The following is a 17,873-nucleotide window of genomic DNA, read 5'->3' on the forward strand; positions in this document are numbered from 1 at the left end:
TGTTTATCCTTAGGTATTAGGCATGATAATACTTGTTTATTATCATGCCTAATAACATTACATAATTAATATTCTTTCTACTATAATATACTTTCTTTCTACTTTTTCTTAATATTCTTTCTACTATAATATACTTTCTTTCTACTTTTTCTTAATATTCTTTCTACTATAATATACTTTCTTTCTACTTTTTCTTAATATTCTTTCTACAGTAAATATAATATTTACTGCAAGATATTTTCCTTACCTTACTTTTGGAACAGGTCCGCAAAGAGAGTACAGTGTTTATTATATAACATACAGATACTTCACAGTCTCAGTTGCTTCAATGTGAACAACAGAGATATCATACATATTTATTTTATATATTTTTATTTTTTATATTTTATTATAGGTGAATCTTGCATAATTTTATCATCTCTTATTTCCAAGATGCTCTTTCTGAATTATTATTATTTATTTATTTTTATTTATTTTTTATTTTTTTTCACTGTTTGCTATAGTATGCAGTCATTGAAAAAATTTATGTGAAACTAAAGTTTAGAATATTTGCTCTTATCTTATAAATTTTTATTTTTAAGTGCTCTGGATTCAAGAATTTCTGAAAGTGAACTGGGAAATCAGATGGATTCCACTATATCTCGAGTGACAACTTTGAAAAGTCCAGTCGAATGTAGACTTTCTGTATCATCCAATGGTTCCATCAACAAGGAACCTCTAGTAGGTGGTAGTCCTTCGGGTTTTACCAATTCTCATATATCTAACAGTGTGCATTTATCCAATTCAGAAACCTCTAGTATCAGAAGCACAGTTTCTTCTAAGAAGCAGAAAGTCTTTTGTGATAACTCAGCTGGGCAACAGAATTTTACAAATCCACATGATGTTGATGATTTTAATGATTCAAATGATGAATTTTTCATGAGTTTAGATTATGAAGAGTTAGATAAACTGGAAAAAGAAGGTAGCAGTAAGGTTAGTTATTTGAAACATGTGGTTTAATTTGTTTCTACAGATGTCAATTTTTTTATATTTTTAATGGTTTTTAATAATATTTTTAAATTTAATTTGTATTTTAAAAATTGTTTATTTTATAAATTCCTTTTGTGCTAACTTTTAATTTGAATCAACATTAACAGGTGTAATTCACTGGCCTCCCCTATCTCTAGTTATTTTAGCAGTAATTCAAAACACCTCATGCTTAGTTATATAAGTGTATAGCATTGCAATTTTACTGCTATAGAATATCTTTATATTACAACTGCCACTACTCTACACGTTGTAATTTTTGTAATTGAATACATGATCTGAATTACTTAAATTTATGTAAATGAATTTTAGAATTCTGAATTTGAAAGCACACTCCAACTCAACATCACCAGAGTTAAAGATTGGACTATCAACATAAGAAGCCTGAATGGCAAAGAAATGGAGCTACTGAGGAATTACATAAGTACCAGATCGACATAATAGGGATGACTGAAACAAAAAAAGACAAAAACTGGTGAGATCTTTCTAAGCCCTAAATACAAAATGTTATATTCAGGCAATGACAATCAAGGAAAAGAAGGGGTAGCCATAGTATTCAACACTAAATATGAGGCTAATCTTCTTGAATGGCAGGCAGTCTCAAGTAGGGTGATGTGGACAAATATCAGAATGGGGAACTGGAATTCGTGCTTATAGTCCCACAGAAGGCTCTACTAAGGTAGAAGTGGAGGAGTTTTTTGAGGCTCTAGAGAAAGCTACTGACACAATGAAAAAGGAAAAGTTGGTCCTTGTTGTGGATCTAAATAGCAGAGCAGGAAGTGATTGTCAGACATACAAAATATTTTGGGAAAATTTGGAAAAAGAGAGCAAAGCTAATAATAATGGCAAATACCTGTTGGATTTCTGCTCAGGACATGGACTGGTTATTACTAACATCATGTTCCAACATAAAAATGTGCACAAATTGACATGAAGAGAAGATGCAAGGAATAAGAAAAGTCTCATTGATAATTTTATTGTTGATAGTGATGTTTTCTCCCTTGTGCAGGACACCAGACTACAGAGAATTTGAAATTGGAAGCAATCACTATTTAGTATTGAGCAAGATAAAACTGAATTTCATATTGAAAAGAAGAACACGTAAGAAAGTTTTAAAGGGAATAAAAGTTGAGCAGCTCTCAGATGTGAACTGTAGACTAAAATACACAAAGATTATTGAAAAAAAATGAAAGAGTTTGAGAACAAGAACCAAACCGTGGAAATTCAGTGACAAACCTTGAAGAAAACCCTGATTGATTCAGCCAGAGGGGCATGTGGTGAGGTTGTCTGCAAGGATAGAAAAATCAGAACTCCATGGTGGACACAGGAAGTCAAAGAGACGGTGAAGGAAAAGAAGAAAGCATATCAAAAGTTCCTGGCAAATAAGTCAGCTTGTGCTCTTAGAGAATACAGAGACAAATGCAAGAAAGCTAAACACTGTGTAAAATTAACTAAACAAAAGTCATGGGAAGACTTTGGCAAGATCATAGAAAATAAATATCAAGAAAGAGGTAAGATATTCTGGAGGTTGTTGAAGAAGCTTAGAAATGAAGGAAAAAGTGCTGTAAAAGGAGTTAAAGATGAGAAAGGTGATATGAAAACAGGAGAAAAAGATATTTTTGAAGTATGGAGTAATTCGAAAAATTGCTAAATGAAACAAGCAGTGATAGCATGGTAAAAAACACTCATCAGGCATACAGTCAGGAATACATATCCATACTTGAAGTAGAAAAAGCCATCAAAGGCTTGAAATGTGGAAATACAGCAGGAGTAGATGATATTTGACCAGAAATGCTGAAGTATAGTGGTATAAAAATCTTACAGTGGCTGCACTGCATAGTTCAGAAGGCCTGGACAGAGGGACAAATTCCTGATGATTGGAGTAGAGCTCTAATAGTACCCACATATAAAAAGTGAAATAAAACTGAATGTGAGAATTACAGAGGTATTTCCCTACTGAGTGTTCAGGGCAATATACAGGGTGTTCGGGATAAATTTGACATATTTATAATTAATTATATTTTTCCGTAAGTTACATGTATTAACACACACTTCTCTTCATTTAAAAGGTTGGACCCTTCTTCATTCATATACAAGATGTCAGAAAGGATGGATAGCTGGAACCCACCTGAATCATGGAAGAGAATAACTTGTATCATGATGATTCGTGCCGGCCATCAAAATAAGGATATTTCGACTGCTGCGCAATGCTCCCTGAATACAGTAAAAACAATCAGGCATGAACTAGAGACTTGCAATGGTGACTACGAGGATGTAGCAAGAAGAAAGATCCCTAGCAGACGATCTGATTGCGTTCGTACAGCAGAATTCCTCGCAAATCTGCAGGAACAGGTGTTGAAGAACCCTGGCATTGGAATTCGGGCTTTGTCACGTGAAATGAATGTTGCAGCCTCTACTATGAAGCTTGCACTCAATGAAGACCTCCGCTACTACTCATACAAGCGCCGCAAAGGTCAGCTGCTTACAGAAAAGGCCCATGAAAAACGTTTGATAAACGCGAAGAAACTTCTAAGCAGAGTGAAACATCCTGCGGAACCACAAACAATCTGGTTCTTTTCCGATGAGAAAAACTTTTGCCAGGATCAAAAAAACAACACGCAGAATAACAGATGGCTTGCATACAGTACAAAGGACATTCCTCGTGTAATGCAGACTAAATTTCCCCAAACTGTGATGGTTTTCGGATGTGTATCCTCTGAAGGCAATGTGATGCCTCCGCATTTTTTCCAAGAGGGCCTCAGGTTGACTTCAGATGGCTACGTGGAGTTGCTAAACACTGTAGTCAAGCCCTGGATAACAAGGGTAGCCAATGGTAGGCCGTATGTATGGCAGCAGGATTCGGCCCCTTGCCACACCTCTGGGAAAAGTCAAAAATGGTTGTCTGAAAATTTCTACGACTTCACCAGTCCAAATGTTTGGCCTCCAAACTCCCCAGATTATTTTAACCCCATGGATTATTTTGTATGGGGCGCAGTTGAAAAAGACACCAATCGCACTTCCAGTAATACAAAAGCCCAGTTAATGGATAAAATTAAAACAGTTTTTGCGGCCCTTCCCAGGGAGACTGTAACATCAGCTTGTTCGAGGTTCCGAAGCAGGATTGAAGCTGTGATCGATGCTAATGGTGGTTATTTTGAGTAAATCTTGTTGATAGTATTGTAATTAACTCTGCCTGTAATGTTTTTTGTCAATTCATTAAATTTAATAGATACAAAGAAGATTTTCTTTTTCCTTACGAAACTGTCAAATTTATCCCGAACACCCTGTATGTGTCAGTATACTTGAGAAACGGTTGAGAAGAATTGTGGAAGAAAAGCTTGGTGAAGAACAAGCTGGATTCAGGCCAAATAGAGGCTGTCAGGATCAGATCTTCATTTTACAACAAATAGTTGAGAAAGCATGTGAATATAACAAAGATCGGTATTTAAGTTTTGTTGATCTTTAAAAGGCATATGACAAGGTGCCAAGAGAGAAGCTATTCAATACACTACAGTTTATAGTGTCAATGGGGCATTATATCAAGCAATACTTAGTCTTTATTTGAGTTGTAAGTCAGCAGTTAGAATTGAAGGAAGTACAGGAAGATGGTTTAATGTTAAATCTGGTGTGAGACAAGGATGTACATTATCCCCTCTGTTATTCATTATCTATATGGATCACATTATGAAGGAAAGTGGTATTAAACATGATATCAGAATTGGAGATGTTAATGTCAGCTCTTTACTTTATGCGGACAATGTTATACTTCTAAATAAATCTGCTACAAGTTTGCAAAATTACCTGACTAAATTGAATAACTGTTGTAATAGATATGGTATGAAGGTCAACAATAAAAAGACAAAGACAATGAAAATAGGTAGAATCGTTGAAAATGTTAACTGTGTTGTGAACGGAGAACCTGGTGAACAAGTAAAACAATTCAGCTACTTAGGCACGATTTTTACTGAAGATGGTAAATTAAATATGGAAATAGACAACAGAATCAACAAAGCTGGTATGGTAGGAAGTCAATTGAATAAATTCATATGGAATAAGAGAGAAATTAGTTGGAACACTAAATTAGCTGTATACAAGACTGTGTTCAAAGCAATGTTAACTTATAAATCTGAGAGCTGGGTTAGAAATAAAAAAAAAAAAAAAAAACTTTATCAAAGACTTGAGACCACAGATATGAGAGTTCTGAGAAAGATTAGGGGAGTGAACAGGTGGCATCTATGGCAGAATCATAATAAAAATGAGGATATTAGGGAGTAACTTGACATTGTTAGCATCAGGAACATGTGATAAGATCTAATCTCAGGTGGTATGATAACTTAAACAGAATAGAAATGCAAACGTTTGTAAAACAGGTATTTGCTGCCAGATTGGCAGGAAAAGAACCAGAGGAGAATAGAGATCTAGGCAGATTCATATAGTAAGAAGTTCCTTTAATAACCAAAATTTAAGATCTGACAGTATTGGACTGACAAATAACGAATTAATCTGGAGGACAGTTGTTGATATGTAATTTGTTATTGATGTAAACTTTTCAAGTAGTGACAGCATATATCAGGAATTTGATAATTATGAGTTGTTTTTTTTTTTGTCTTAATAGCCATAAAACAATACATTTAATAGAATCTGTCATATTAAATATATTATGTTTACACTGCACAAGAAATTTAAAACATTTCTTTGTCTTGTCTTTAAGAAAAATATGGTAATTATAAATTTTGGTGTGTTGAATTCACATTTTATTTGTATTTATATTATACTAGACATTTGTTTCATCATCCCCGGTACTTCTCATACATGTAATATGTCATTTTGAGACACTTTGTGTAGAGTACTGTTAGTGATTTGTTTCACTTCTATGTTGGAGCCAAATTTGTACTTATTCATATAAACATCAGAAGCACTCATAAATCACATGGGAAAAGGCCAGGAAACTGTTGGATAGGTTTTTTCCTGATGGCTGTCATCATATTCATTGCCACATGATGCATACAGCCAGCCATCTTGAAGCAAAAAAAAATAAATAATAATTTTGTAAACAGTACTAGACTTATATTTCCCCCAACTTGGAGTTTCATTTGTTGGCCTGAGTGGATAGTATCTTTGCTCTCTAACAAACAACAGCATTTAAGTGGTAGATGGATTTCATTGCCCACTGTGAGACCACCCTGTTTATTGAAATGACTTACTTGAAAAACTTTAATGTTTGGTCTCCAGAGTATCTCTTCTATTTCCCAATTCTTAGTCCACAGTTTGTATTGTAATATACTGTATGTTTACTGCCTTTTGCAAATTAGGTTTTCACATAAAAATAAACAACCACACACTCACTCACTCAGTGATCTACTATTTTTCTGTCCTTCAAAACAACAGCCCTTTTAATTAACTGACTTATCTATATCAACTAACTTATGGTAGAGCACCATGTAATTGTACTTTACTTTTTCGACCCTTAAATTATCAAAATGGCATGTTGCCTTCTTACCGTGGCCAGATAAACAGTAGATTACTGAATGTGTGGGTGCATACATAAATGGAAAAATTGTGGAAAGATATTTGTCAGGCAGTGGACTGAAGAAAGCTGCGATGATGATGATACACACACACATAGAGGATGAGTTAAAATGATGTAAGCAGTTGGAAACACTTATTGGGAGGGGGGGAATATTGAGCATAAAATATGAAAATTACACTATTCAGAACAACTCAGTTTTTTTTTTTTTCATCATGCTTATGAAAATTATTCATTGTTTTCATGATGTGCATCCTACACATATCAATACAATATTGCATTTCCTGCCAGTCATCTGGCACTCAATCACTGCAGCAGGCCTGTATCTGTTTCTTCAGGTCATCCACATTTTGTGGTGGCAGTACTAATGTCCTCTACATAATCCCAAAGGATGAAGTTAAAGAGAGTTAGATCCACTAACTATGAAGGCTGCTTTGTACATCCCATTCATCCAGTCCATTGGCCAGACAATTGCATACTCAGAGAGGGTTATCTCAGCATGATGGATGTGAGGGAGTATGCTTCATCTTGTTGAAAGAGACATTTGTTTTTAGACATATATATATATATATATATGGTGTTCTAGCAAAGACAACGTAGAGCATGCACTCTTGAGAAGAGTATATTTAAAGGAAGTGGTTTTGCATTGTACAGAATTTGGGCAATCTCAAAACATAAATCATGGAGTGCTTAAAGGTCAAAGCTGAATAACTGAGAGGAGACCTCCACATAGCCTTTAAAGGAATGCGGATAGCCAACCAGGGCTTCTGACCTAATGTCCAATTCTCACCTTCTTGTGGTGCACTCTGTTGGGTATCTACCTGGATACTGAACGAATGAGGATGGGCTCGCAATTTGGGATTTAGCCAACCAAATTGTATTCTTATTGGCTTAAACCAAAATACAAAATGATGGTACACCATGACAAATTTCATGCCAGCTGGGGCATCGGCTGGTTAAATAAGGCCCCCGTAGTTTTCGCCAGGGAACCAGGGCGAACAGCGAAAAGTCAGCTACTGGAACAAATCTGAAAACACACTCCAACTCAACATCACCATAGTTAAAAATCGGTACTATCAACATAAGAAGCCTGAATGGCAAAGAAATGGAGCTAGCTGAGGAATTAGATAAGTACCAGATCGACATAATAGGGGTGACTGAAACAAAAAAGACCAAAACTGGTGAGATCTTTTTGAGCAATAAATACAAAATGTTATATTCAGGCCATGACAATCAAGGAAAAAGGACTAGCCATAGTATTCAACACTAAATACGAGGCTAATCTTCTTGAATGGCAGGCAGTCTCAAGTAGAGTGATGTGGGCAAATATCAGAATGGGGAACTGGACAATGAGACTTATTTGTGCCTATGGTCCCACAGAAGGTTCTACTAAGGTAGAAGAGGAGGAAGTTTTTGAGTCTTTAGAGAAAGCAACTGACACAATGAAAAATGAAAAGTTGGTCCTTGTTGTGGATCTCAATAGCAGAGCAGGAAGTGATTGTCTGACATACGAAAATATTTTGGGAAAATTTGGAGAAAGAGAGCAAAGCTAATAATAATGGCAAATACCTGTTGGATTTCTGCTCAGGACATGGACTGGTTATTACTAACATCAATATTCCAACATAAAAATGTGCACAAATTCACATGGAGAGAAGAGGCAAGGAATAAGAAAAGTCTCATTGACTATGTTATTGTTGATAGTGATGTTTTCTCCCTGGTGCAGGATACCAGAGTGTACAGAGGATTTGAAATTGGAAGTGATCACTATTTAGTCTTGAGCAGGATAAAATTGAATTTCATATTGAAAAGAATAACATGTAAGAAAGTTTTAAAGTGAATAAAAGTTGAGCAGCTCTCAGATGTGAACTGTAGACTAAAATACACAAAGATTATTGAAGAAAAAATGAAAGATTCTCGTAGACAGGCTTATACGTTGGTTATGCATTTCTAAATAACTTAGGGAATTGAAACAACGTAGATCCGAATATAAATTAAATTATACTTTAATAGATATTTCCGATATTTCGGCAATGTCACATTGCCATTTTCTAAAGGAACATACAAAAAATCAGGTGCACACAGGCAATAACAACACAGTAACTGAGAATGAAGATATGAAGCTATCATTCTCCTAGAAGTCCTGATGGTGCCTTCTGGCGGGCTAAGTAGGCATTCTTGGCCGTTGGGCTGAAGGTCTGCTGATATATGCCTCCCATTTTTGGGGCAGTCGCATACAACCAAATTTGTTGAGGTTTGGAGAGTTTCTTATGGCAGAGGCTGATTCCATAAATAATCTTTCGAATTTATATTTGCTCCGGTGTATTATTGTTGCTTTCTTCCACCGTATTCTGTGGCGAGTATCCAGAGCATGGTCTGCAAGACCAGAATGGCTATACTTGTAAAACCGTATGTAGTCCTTGTGTTCAGAAATTCTGATATTCACTGTCCTGCCTGTTTGGCCAAAGTATGACAGTTTACAACTGCAAGGGACCTGGTATACACCGGGTAGGACTAGGGGAAGTGGTTGGTCTTTGGTAGAGCGGATAAGGGATGCCAATTTTCTGTAAGGCCTGTAACAGGAGGTGAGGTCATGTTTTTTTAGAATTTTGGTGATTTTTTTCGGAGGTGCCTCGGATGTAGGGAATGGTGATGGATTTAGAGTAATCTTTTTTGTGGAGGGGGAAGGAGGGGGGCTGTGGTTTGTAGGTTTTAATATTTTTTGGATTTTGGGGGGGGGGTAGCCATTGGCTGAGAAAGTGTTGAGGATGTGATTTAGTTCAGTGTTAAGGGCTATGTCGTTAGAACAGATTTGTTTAGCCCTGTTGTATAGTGTTTTTACCACTCCATATTGTTGTGAGGGGGGGGGGATTGTTGGTGGATGTATCTGCCTGTATGGGTGGGTTTTCTGTAAACTGAGAAAACCAAAGTTCCATCAGGCTGGCGGGTGACTAGTGTGTCTAGAAAAGGGAGGCAGTTGTTTTCTTCTTTTTCCAGGGTGAACTTGATTCTGGCGTGTTGGTTGTTTAAGTGTGTAAGGAAGGAGAGGAGGGTTTCAGAGCCATGTGGCCAAATAGCGAACACATCATCAACGTAGCGAAGCCATATGGTTGGTTTTTGTGGGGCAGAGGCTAAGGCTTTTTCCTCAAAGGTCTCCATAAAGAAATTGGCCAAGGGTGGGGAGAGTGGTGAGCCCATGGCTGTCCCCTCTATTTGTTTGTAGAATTTTCCCTGCCAAACGAAATAGCCTGAGTTCATTGTGAACTGAAATAGGGCTGAGATATCGGGGGAAAATTTAGCTTGGATTAGCTCTAAAGTTTCCTTGAGTGGGACATTTGTGAATAAGGAGGAGATGTCGAAGCTGACCATTATGTCAGTATGTTGGAGTGTAAGGTTTTCTATGCTGGCTTTGAAGTGGGAAAATTGGCATCCCTTATCCGCTCTACCAAAGACCAACCACTTCCCCTAGACCTACCTGGTGTATACCAGGTCCCTTGCAGTTGTAAACTGTCGTACTTTGGCCAAACAGGCAGGACAGCGAATATCAGAATTTCTGAACACAAGGACTACATTCGGTTTTACAAGTATAGCCATTCTGGTCTTGCAGACCATGCTCTGGATACTCGCCACAGAATACGGTGGAAGAAAGCAACAATAATACACCGGAGCAAATATAAATTCGAAAGATTATTTATGGAATCAGCCTCTGCCATAAGAAACTCTCCAAACCTCTACAAATTTAGTTGTATGCGACTGCCCCAAATTTCGGAGGCATACATCAGCAAACCTTCAGCCCAACGGCCAAGAATGCCTACTTAGCCCGCCAGAGGGTACCATCAGGACTTCTAGGAGAACGATAGCTTCATATCTTCATTCTCAGTTACTGTATTGTTATTGCCTGTGTGCACCTGCCTTTTTGTAAGTTCCTTTAGAAAATGGCAATGTGACATTGCCGAAATATCGGAAATATCTATTAAAGTATAATTTAATTTATATTTGGATCTATGTTGTTTCAATTCCCTAAGTTATTTAGAAAAAAAAAAAAAAAAAAAATGAAAGAGTTTGAGAACAGGAATCAAACCTTGGAGATGCAGTGGCAAACTCTGAAGAAAACATTGATTGATTCCGCCAGAGAAACATGTGGTGGGGTTGTCTGTAAGGATACAAAAATCAGAACTCCCTGGTGGACACAGAAAGTTAAAGAGGCAGTGAAGGAAAAGAAGAAAGCATATCAAAAGTTCCTGTCAAATAAGTCAGCTAGTGCTCTTAGAGAATATAGAGACAAATGCAAGAATGCTAAACACTGTGTAAAACTAGCTAAGCAAAAGTCATGGGAGGACTTTGGCAAGAACATATAAAATAAATATCAAGAAGGTGGCAAAATATTCGAGAGGTTGTTGTAGAAATGGAGGAACGAGTGCTGTAAAAGGAGTTAGAGATGATAAAGGTGACATGAAAACGGGAGAAAAAGATATCCTTGAAGTATGGCGTAATTATTTTGAAAAATTGCTAAATGAAACAAGCAGCGATAGCATAGTTGTAAAAAAAATACTCAACAGGCATACAGTCAGGAATACATATCCATACTTGAAGTAGAAAAAACCATCAAACGCAAGATTCCCTGACTAAATTGAATAACTGTTGTAATAGATATGGTATGAAGATCACCAATAAAAAGACAAAGACAATGAAAATAGGCAGAATAATTGAAAATGTCAACTGTGTTGTGAATGGAGAACCTGTGAAACAAGTGAAACATTTCAGCTACTTAGGCACAATTTTTAGTGAAGATGGTAAATTAAATATGGAAATAGACAACAGAATCAACAAAGCTGGTATGGTAGGAAGTCAATTGAATAAATTCATATGGAATAAGAGAGAAATTAGTCGGAATTAAATTAGCTGTATACAAGACAGTGTTCAAACCAATTTTAACATGGATCTGAGAGCTGGGTCAGAAGTAAAGCAGTTGACCAAAGTCTAGAGACTGCAGATATGAGAGTCCTGAGAAAGATTAGAGGTGTGAACAGATGGCATCAATGGCAATATCATGTTAAAAACAAGGATATTAAGAAAGAACTTGAAATTATCAGCATCCAGGAATGCTTTAGCATAGCTAATCTCAGGTGGTATGGTCACTTAAACAGAATGGACGAGGAAAGATTAGCAAAACAAGTGTTCTCTGCACAGTTGGCAGGAAAGCGACCCAGAGGAAGACCAATATATAGGTGGATTGATATACAGTGTGCTTTTAGACGATTGAAATATAAGATCTTATAATGTTGGAGTCTTGACAAGTAACAGACTGATTTGGAGGAAAATTGTAGATAGGAAGTTAGTAATGATGTAAATTTTTCATGTAGTACTATCATATCCTGTACCCCACCCCCCTTGAGGGTACATGGCAGCAATTTGATGATTATGATATATATATATATTTATATATATATATATATTCTGTTCACTTTTTCTGATATACGAAATGTGGCTTCATCACTAAAACACACACACTGTTGACAAGAATGTTGTATCCTTCTTGAATGTGGAGGATATTCTTTAGGACAGTTTTTGGAAACAAAGCAAATATAAATAAAATAAAAAATCTTGGCCTTTTCACATAGTAAAACCTATTGCTACAACCATTTGTGGGTTGGAGTCAGATAAGAAATGAAAAAACTTTGATTACTTAAATTATATGAAGTAATATTGAATAATATAAAATTATGGATCTCCATATTTTACAAAATATTAAAACATCAATATCCCAAAATTTTGTGCATTTCTCTTATTTCATGATGTCAGTATAAGGCTATGCCTTTTCCTTGTTTAACCATTTTCAAACACGCAATGCTGACATTGTGCTCAAAGAAGCATTGTCAAAAACAGACAAGACTTCCTGGTGTGTGTGTGGGGGGGGGGGGGGTGTTAGTGATGGCCGGTGAAAATTTTAAGTGGGTGTGCTGCATATACAAAAAAAAAAAAACTTTTTTTCCTAATCAGTAACCAATTTATTGATAAATAAATTTACATATCAAAAAATTGCTTTATTAAAAATATTTCACCTCACCACGAACAAACATTAATAAAAGTTTCGTATCTCACAGAAATGACGCATGTATGCATGCAATTTATCTGTAAGCTACACTGCCCAAATGAGCAATGTCGGAATGACTTGTAATGTGCAATGAGAAGCGCAAACCAATATCAGCAAGTCTAGCTGCAAATGGCAGAATGTGATAATTCCGACAGTGCGTTAGATTGCAGTGCATTTGTTTCGTAATCTAAAGCGTTAATCAAACAATTCCAATTATTAACTATTCAATCAATGTCAAACTATAAGCTATAACCTTTAACATGTTGTATTGCATTTATATAATGTTGTAAGCATTGTTATTATTTATAAACACAAACAAAATTTAATTTTTTTTCATTTTTTCCTTGGGGGTGCTGCAGTGTCGCAGTGCTTATATACGAGCCGCCACTGATGAATATATTATTATTATTGGCTACTCCATGAAGTCCTTAGATTCATCAAGGGAGGACTTGAACACTATCCAACATTTATACAGTGTCTATCATACTTTGAACTCATTCACAGTCATGGCACCCACAACAGATTTTGGCGACCTCTTCCACTCATTTACCACTCTCCAAGCAAAAATCCTAGTTCTAACACACTTGCTAACTACACTCTTGTTCATTTCCCAAGAATGGCCCCTAGTTCTCCCACCACTAGACCTGTTCTGAAAAATTTCCTCTGTATTAATCTTGTAAAAACCCTTCAGTAATTTGTTACATCGCCCATTTTCTGCCTATTAACCAGTTTCTGTAACCCACAAATCCTCAACCTGTTCTTGAAAGGTTCATTCCGTAGACTCTCTACCATCTAGGTCACTTGCCTCTGGATTCTCTCCACTTCTTCTTCATTACCAAGAAACCCAGGTTTAATATATATATAAAGAATTACTGCATCTCTTTTTTTTTTTTTTTTGTGCACACACCCATGCATTCAGAATGTCGAAACAGAGCAGGCAACATTCAGTGTTGCCTTCAAGTTATGACTCTGGTGTTGGTTTGTTTATTAAGAATAAAATGAGAAGTCGGACTTTTACTTGTGAATCATAAATTACTGCTCTTGTAAAGTGGAGTCTTGTTAGCTTGATAAACTCTACTCAGTCATCTAAAAAATAAATAATAATCTGTTTTTATAAGGAAATGTTTCACTTTTGAAATAGCATATGATATATACTGCACTTATTAAAATTTAATGATATCATATTTTATTCTGCAAAATGGATATATTTTTTTAAATTGACCTGTTCGAGAACAAAAAAAAAATTGAATAAATGCTTATTCTGTATGTTTTAGGCATCAACACAGCAGATTAATAATAACATAGATGATAACATAGATGAAGAAATGCTTAATGAGCAGTTAGAATTCCAAAGCTGGGCAGAGAAAAAGCAGAGTCAAAGTTATGAAAAAGCTATTTCTAATTCTTCCTTTATTGTGCCAGGTAATTTTTTTTTCCTGCAAATTATAAAAGGATTATTATTTGCAGCAATATTAGTTAATTTTTATAGGAAATGTATTTATTTTTTTTAATTTATTACATAGTTTTCATCTGCTATCCTAGATTTATTTTCTTATATAATCCTTCACATGATGAATGATTTCAGAACATTAACCCTGTGTGTACATGGTGTTTGAACATTAATATTATTTCAGTATATTAATATTATTTGTGGGTGAGAAGTTGCAGAGAAGGAATATGCTTTTTTTTTTTTTTTAAAAAAACATCTATTGTAATCCTATGGCAAAACTGGAAGAAGGGAAGCCTGTTCAATTAGCTTGAAGTTGGAACATATATGAGGTAATAGTCAAAAGTTCTCTTCAGATCTGTTCAAAAAACAAAATATATATTGGGACTAGCATTTGTAGTCCCAATATAACACAACAGAAAACATCACTGGTATTCTTCCTTTGAGATTGCATTCAACCTTGTCTGTAGTGGTATCATAAATGTTCCTCTCAGATATAATTTCAACTTGGAAAACAAAGCGAAGTTGTAGGGAGTCAGGTTCTGGGACCACAGTTATGTTGTTCTTTGCCAAAATCTTGACTTTCACTTTTGTGGTTGTTTTTTGGTGAACGTTTTCTTTTAAATTTCCTTGCTAATGCAGAAGTCTTCCACAGATATTGAACAATCATCATACTCGTATTCAACCATACACTTTTGGCTTTCTTTGGATACAGTGATGATGGACTTCCTTGTTGCATTCTTAAAAGGCTTTATTCAGAGCAGTTCTCTTATTTAAAAAAAATATATTGATTAATAAAAGAGCCATATGGCTTCATTTCTGCGACATAGAAATAGTGGATATTATGGCTTTTATTAATGCATTTGATAAAGGTTTCACTGGCCTAATAACTGTTTCGAACTGGTTGGTTCTCTTCGGAGACCATGCAGAAACCTTAAGAGAGAAAAACTCTCATTCAAATGCTAAAGCAATCCAGTGTCAGAGAGAGATATTTACGTTGGATTGCTTTAGTATTAGGTTTTGCCTTCTTCTATAATCTGATACATTTCTCTAAATGACAACATTTAGAGAAATTTGTTAAATTTAAGAAAATGTTTAAGAAAATGCATCAAGAAATTAAAATTAAACTATGTACTAAAAGTTTAGGTTTGGTTATCTCATTTATATTTTATAATATGTAACATTATTATTTATTTTATATAATCCCCCCCCCAACATGCCATGCCTCTACAGCATAATTATAATACCAGATAAAAACTTGCGTAATATATTTTATTAGCATAGAATTTTCACCTAAGTATCATAGGCATCTTCAGTACAAAACACATAAAGGCAATTGAACATTAACAGACAATTCTAAAAAAAAGCACTACCTAAGTATCCTGTACACCCCTTGAGGGTACATGGCAGGAATTTGATGATGATGATGTATTAGAAGTGAAAGCCTAGTGAAAAATGATATTTTTAATAAAAGTTACAGGATTGAAATTTGACATAGCATTAACAAAATCTTATAAATTGACCAGTGGACCCGGTGAAAATTTTTAAGTGGAGGTGCTGCATATATAAAATAAGAAAAATTATTCATTTTTTCCTAATCAGTAACCAATTTATTAATAAGTAAATTTACATATTAAAAATATTTCACCCCTGTCACAAACACACACACACACCAATAATAAAAGTTTTGTACACAAAAATAATGTGTGCAAACATACAATTTATCTGTAGCTACACTTCTCGTTGAGCAGTGTCGGTTTCGACGTTCCCACACTGCGTTAGATTGCAGTGCATTTGTTTCGTGTAACGATAATTGAGAAAATTCTTTTCATATTTTCAACAGTGACACTCATCATAATTCAGCCTTGTATCTATAATAAATAAATAATTATGTTATTTTAACAGAATAAAATTAGATTTACTAAAAATATTTCACCCTCACCATGAACACACACCAATAATAGAGACACTGCTTGTTGAGCAGTGTCTGATTCACTTGTTACGTGCAGTGACAAGTGCAAACGAATATTGGCGAGTCTATCCGAAACTGACCGAATGTGATAATTCTGACACTGCGTTAGATTGCGGTGTCGGAATTATCACGTTAGATCACAGTATTGGAATAATCTAAAGCGTTAATCGAACAGTTTCAATTATTAACTATTCAATCAATGTCAAAACATAAGCTGTAATATTTAAAATGTTGTATTGCATTTATATAATGTTGTAAGCATTATTATTATTTATAAACACAAACAAAATTTAATTTTTTCGTTTTTTCCTTGGGAGGGTGTTGCAGTTCTTATGTACAAGCCACCACTGAAATTGACCAAATCCAGTAATAAAAATATGACTAAAATATAGATATTAGCAACCATGATAGTCTACACCCAATACTAGTAATATCTGATAAGTGAGATATTTGTGTAACTGGTGAACCAGTGCAAAATTTTTCAAACCCTGTATATCATATATTATATTCTAATATTTATTTATTATATCTTTCAGATTATACTGAAACTTCTCTACCATTTACATATTTAAGTTGTGTTCTGAAGAACATGCCTCAGAATGAAAGTAAAAAGATTATAATTAAGGTATGTTACTCGGAAATAATTTCTGGATGTGTCAGTGCTGTTTTTTTTTTTTTAAACAGATTTAACTTAATATAAATTTTAATTAAGCAAATGCACTAGCATATATTATGCATTGTGGCTTCATGAAATCGTTGCAAAATCTAATTTATCCACAGTGTGGGAACTCCTCAATTATTTTATCAGTGGATGTTCAGAAACTTTTTAAATTGCATTTTTCTTAAAAAATTATTGGAAAGAACAGGAAAAACGAAGAGGAAACTTGCTTTGTATCTTGCATACAGTTAGACCAAAATCATTTTGTTTCTGTTATGCTGTATGTGTTGAATTTTGTTGCACATTTTTGACTTGGTTTCCTATAAACTTAATTCCATCTACATAACCTTCTCTATCATTCCTGTCATGGACAGTTCAGGTGATGCACCAGTGAATCATCACTGAGTTCCTTGTAAAATTAGGAGAGGGAAAAACCTGTAAAAATTTATTGAAACTATTAAGGGTATATCATGCTGAATTATGCAATTTCAGAAGGTGAATTAGCTAAATAAAAACGAGAGAGTATATTGTAAATGGTTAAGTAAATGATGAGACACTACTTGTTGAAGAAAATCAGAGAAGTATATGAATGGGTGTATCATGATTACCACTTGACTGCTATAGCACTATCTTTAAGATTTTTAAGTGTTCTGAGTGGTACAGTTGATAATAGCAAGGTTAGGATTTAATAAAATCTGTTATAAGCAAGCACCATGGCTGTTTGTGTGTGTGTGACAGTATAAGAGAGAGAGAAGAGATTCAAAGGAGATTTTCTCTAATTTTCATTAACCCTCATCATTTTTTAAAGATATTGCTGCTAGTTAATATGAATATAAAAGAAAAAGAGAGAGAGGAAAAAAAATGCTTTTTGAGTTCAGTGCAAAACTCTTATTGATCATCTTTTGGAATAGTGAAAGCATTATTTTTTATTTTGACAGATATTTTAAATCCAAATGAGACTGTCAACAAGCACAATTATGGTGAGATTTTTGAAAATTCTAAGAAAAATAAAAAACACTACAAATAATGTGATGCTAGACTGTACATGAAATTTCCAGGTTTGATTGGATAGTTGTTCCACATCTTATAGTCAAGATTCAGCTCAGAGTGAATTTTATTTATTTGTTTTTCCTTAAAAAGCAACTTGCA

The 17,873-nt window shown here is 34.8% G+C and overlaps 1 protein-coding gene across 1 annotated transcript in view; it reads left to right on the forward strand.

The window, feature by feature from the left end:
- LOC150096245 (recQ-mediated genome instability protein 1-like) overlaps nt 1-17,873 on the forward strand; it is a 115,965-nt gene that overhangs the window by 65,674 nt on the left and 32,418 nt on the right. Inside the window, exons 6-8 of the mRNA XM_090409398.1 lie at nt 582-972; nt 13,922-14,069; nt 16,603-16,691. Coding sequence (XP_090265524.1) covers nt 582-972; nt 13,922-14,069; nt 16,603-16,691 — 628 coding nt within the window. The remainder of the gene's footprint in view (nt 1-581; nt 973-13,921; nt 14,070-16,602; nt 16,692-17,873) is intronic.

Source organism: Typopeltis vanoorti, chromosome 19, assembly GCF_054136105.1.
Source record: "Typopeltis vanoorti isolate ZY-2024b chromosome 19, IOZ_Tvanoo_1.0, whole genome shotgun sequence".
NCBI classification, from domain to species: Eukaryota; Metazoa; Arthropoda; class Arachnida; order Uropygi; family Thelyphonidae; genus Typopeltis; species Typopeltis vanoorti.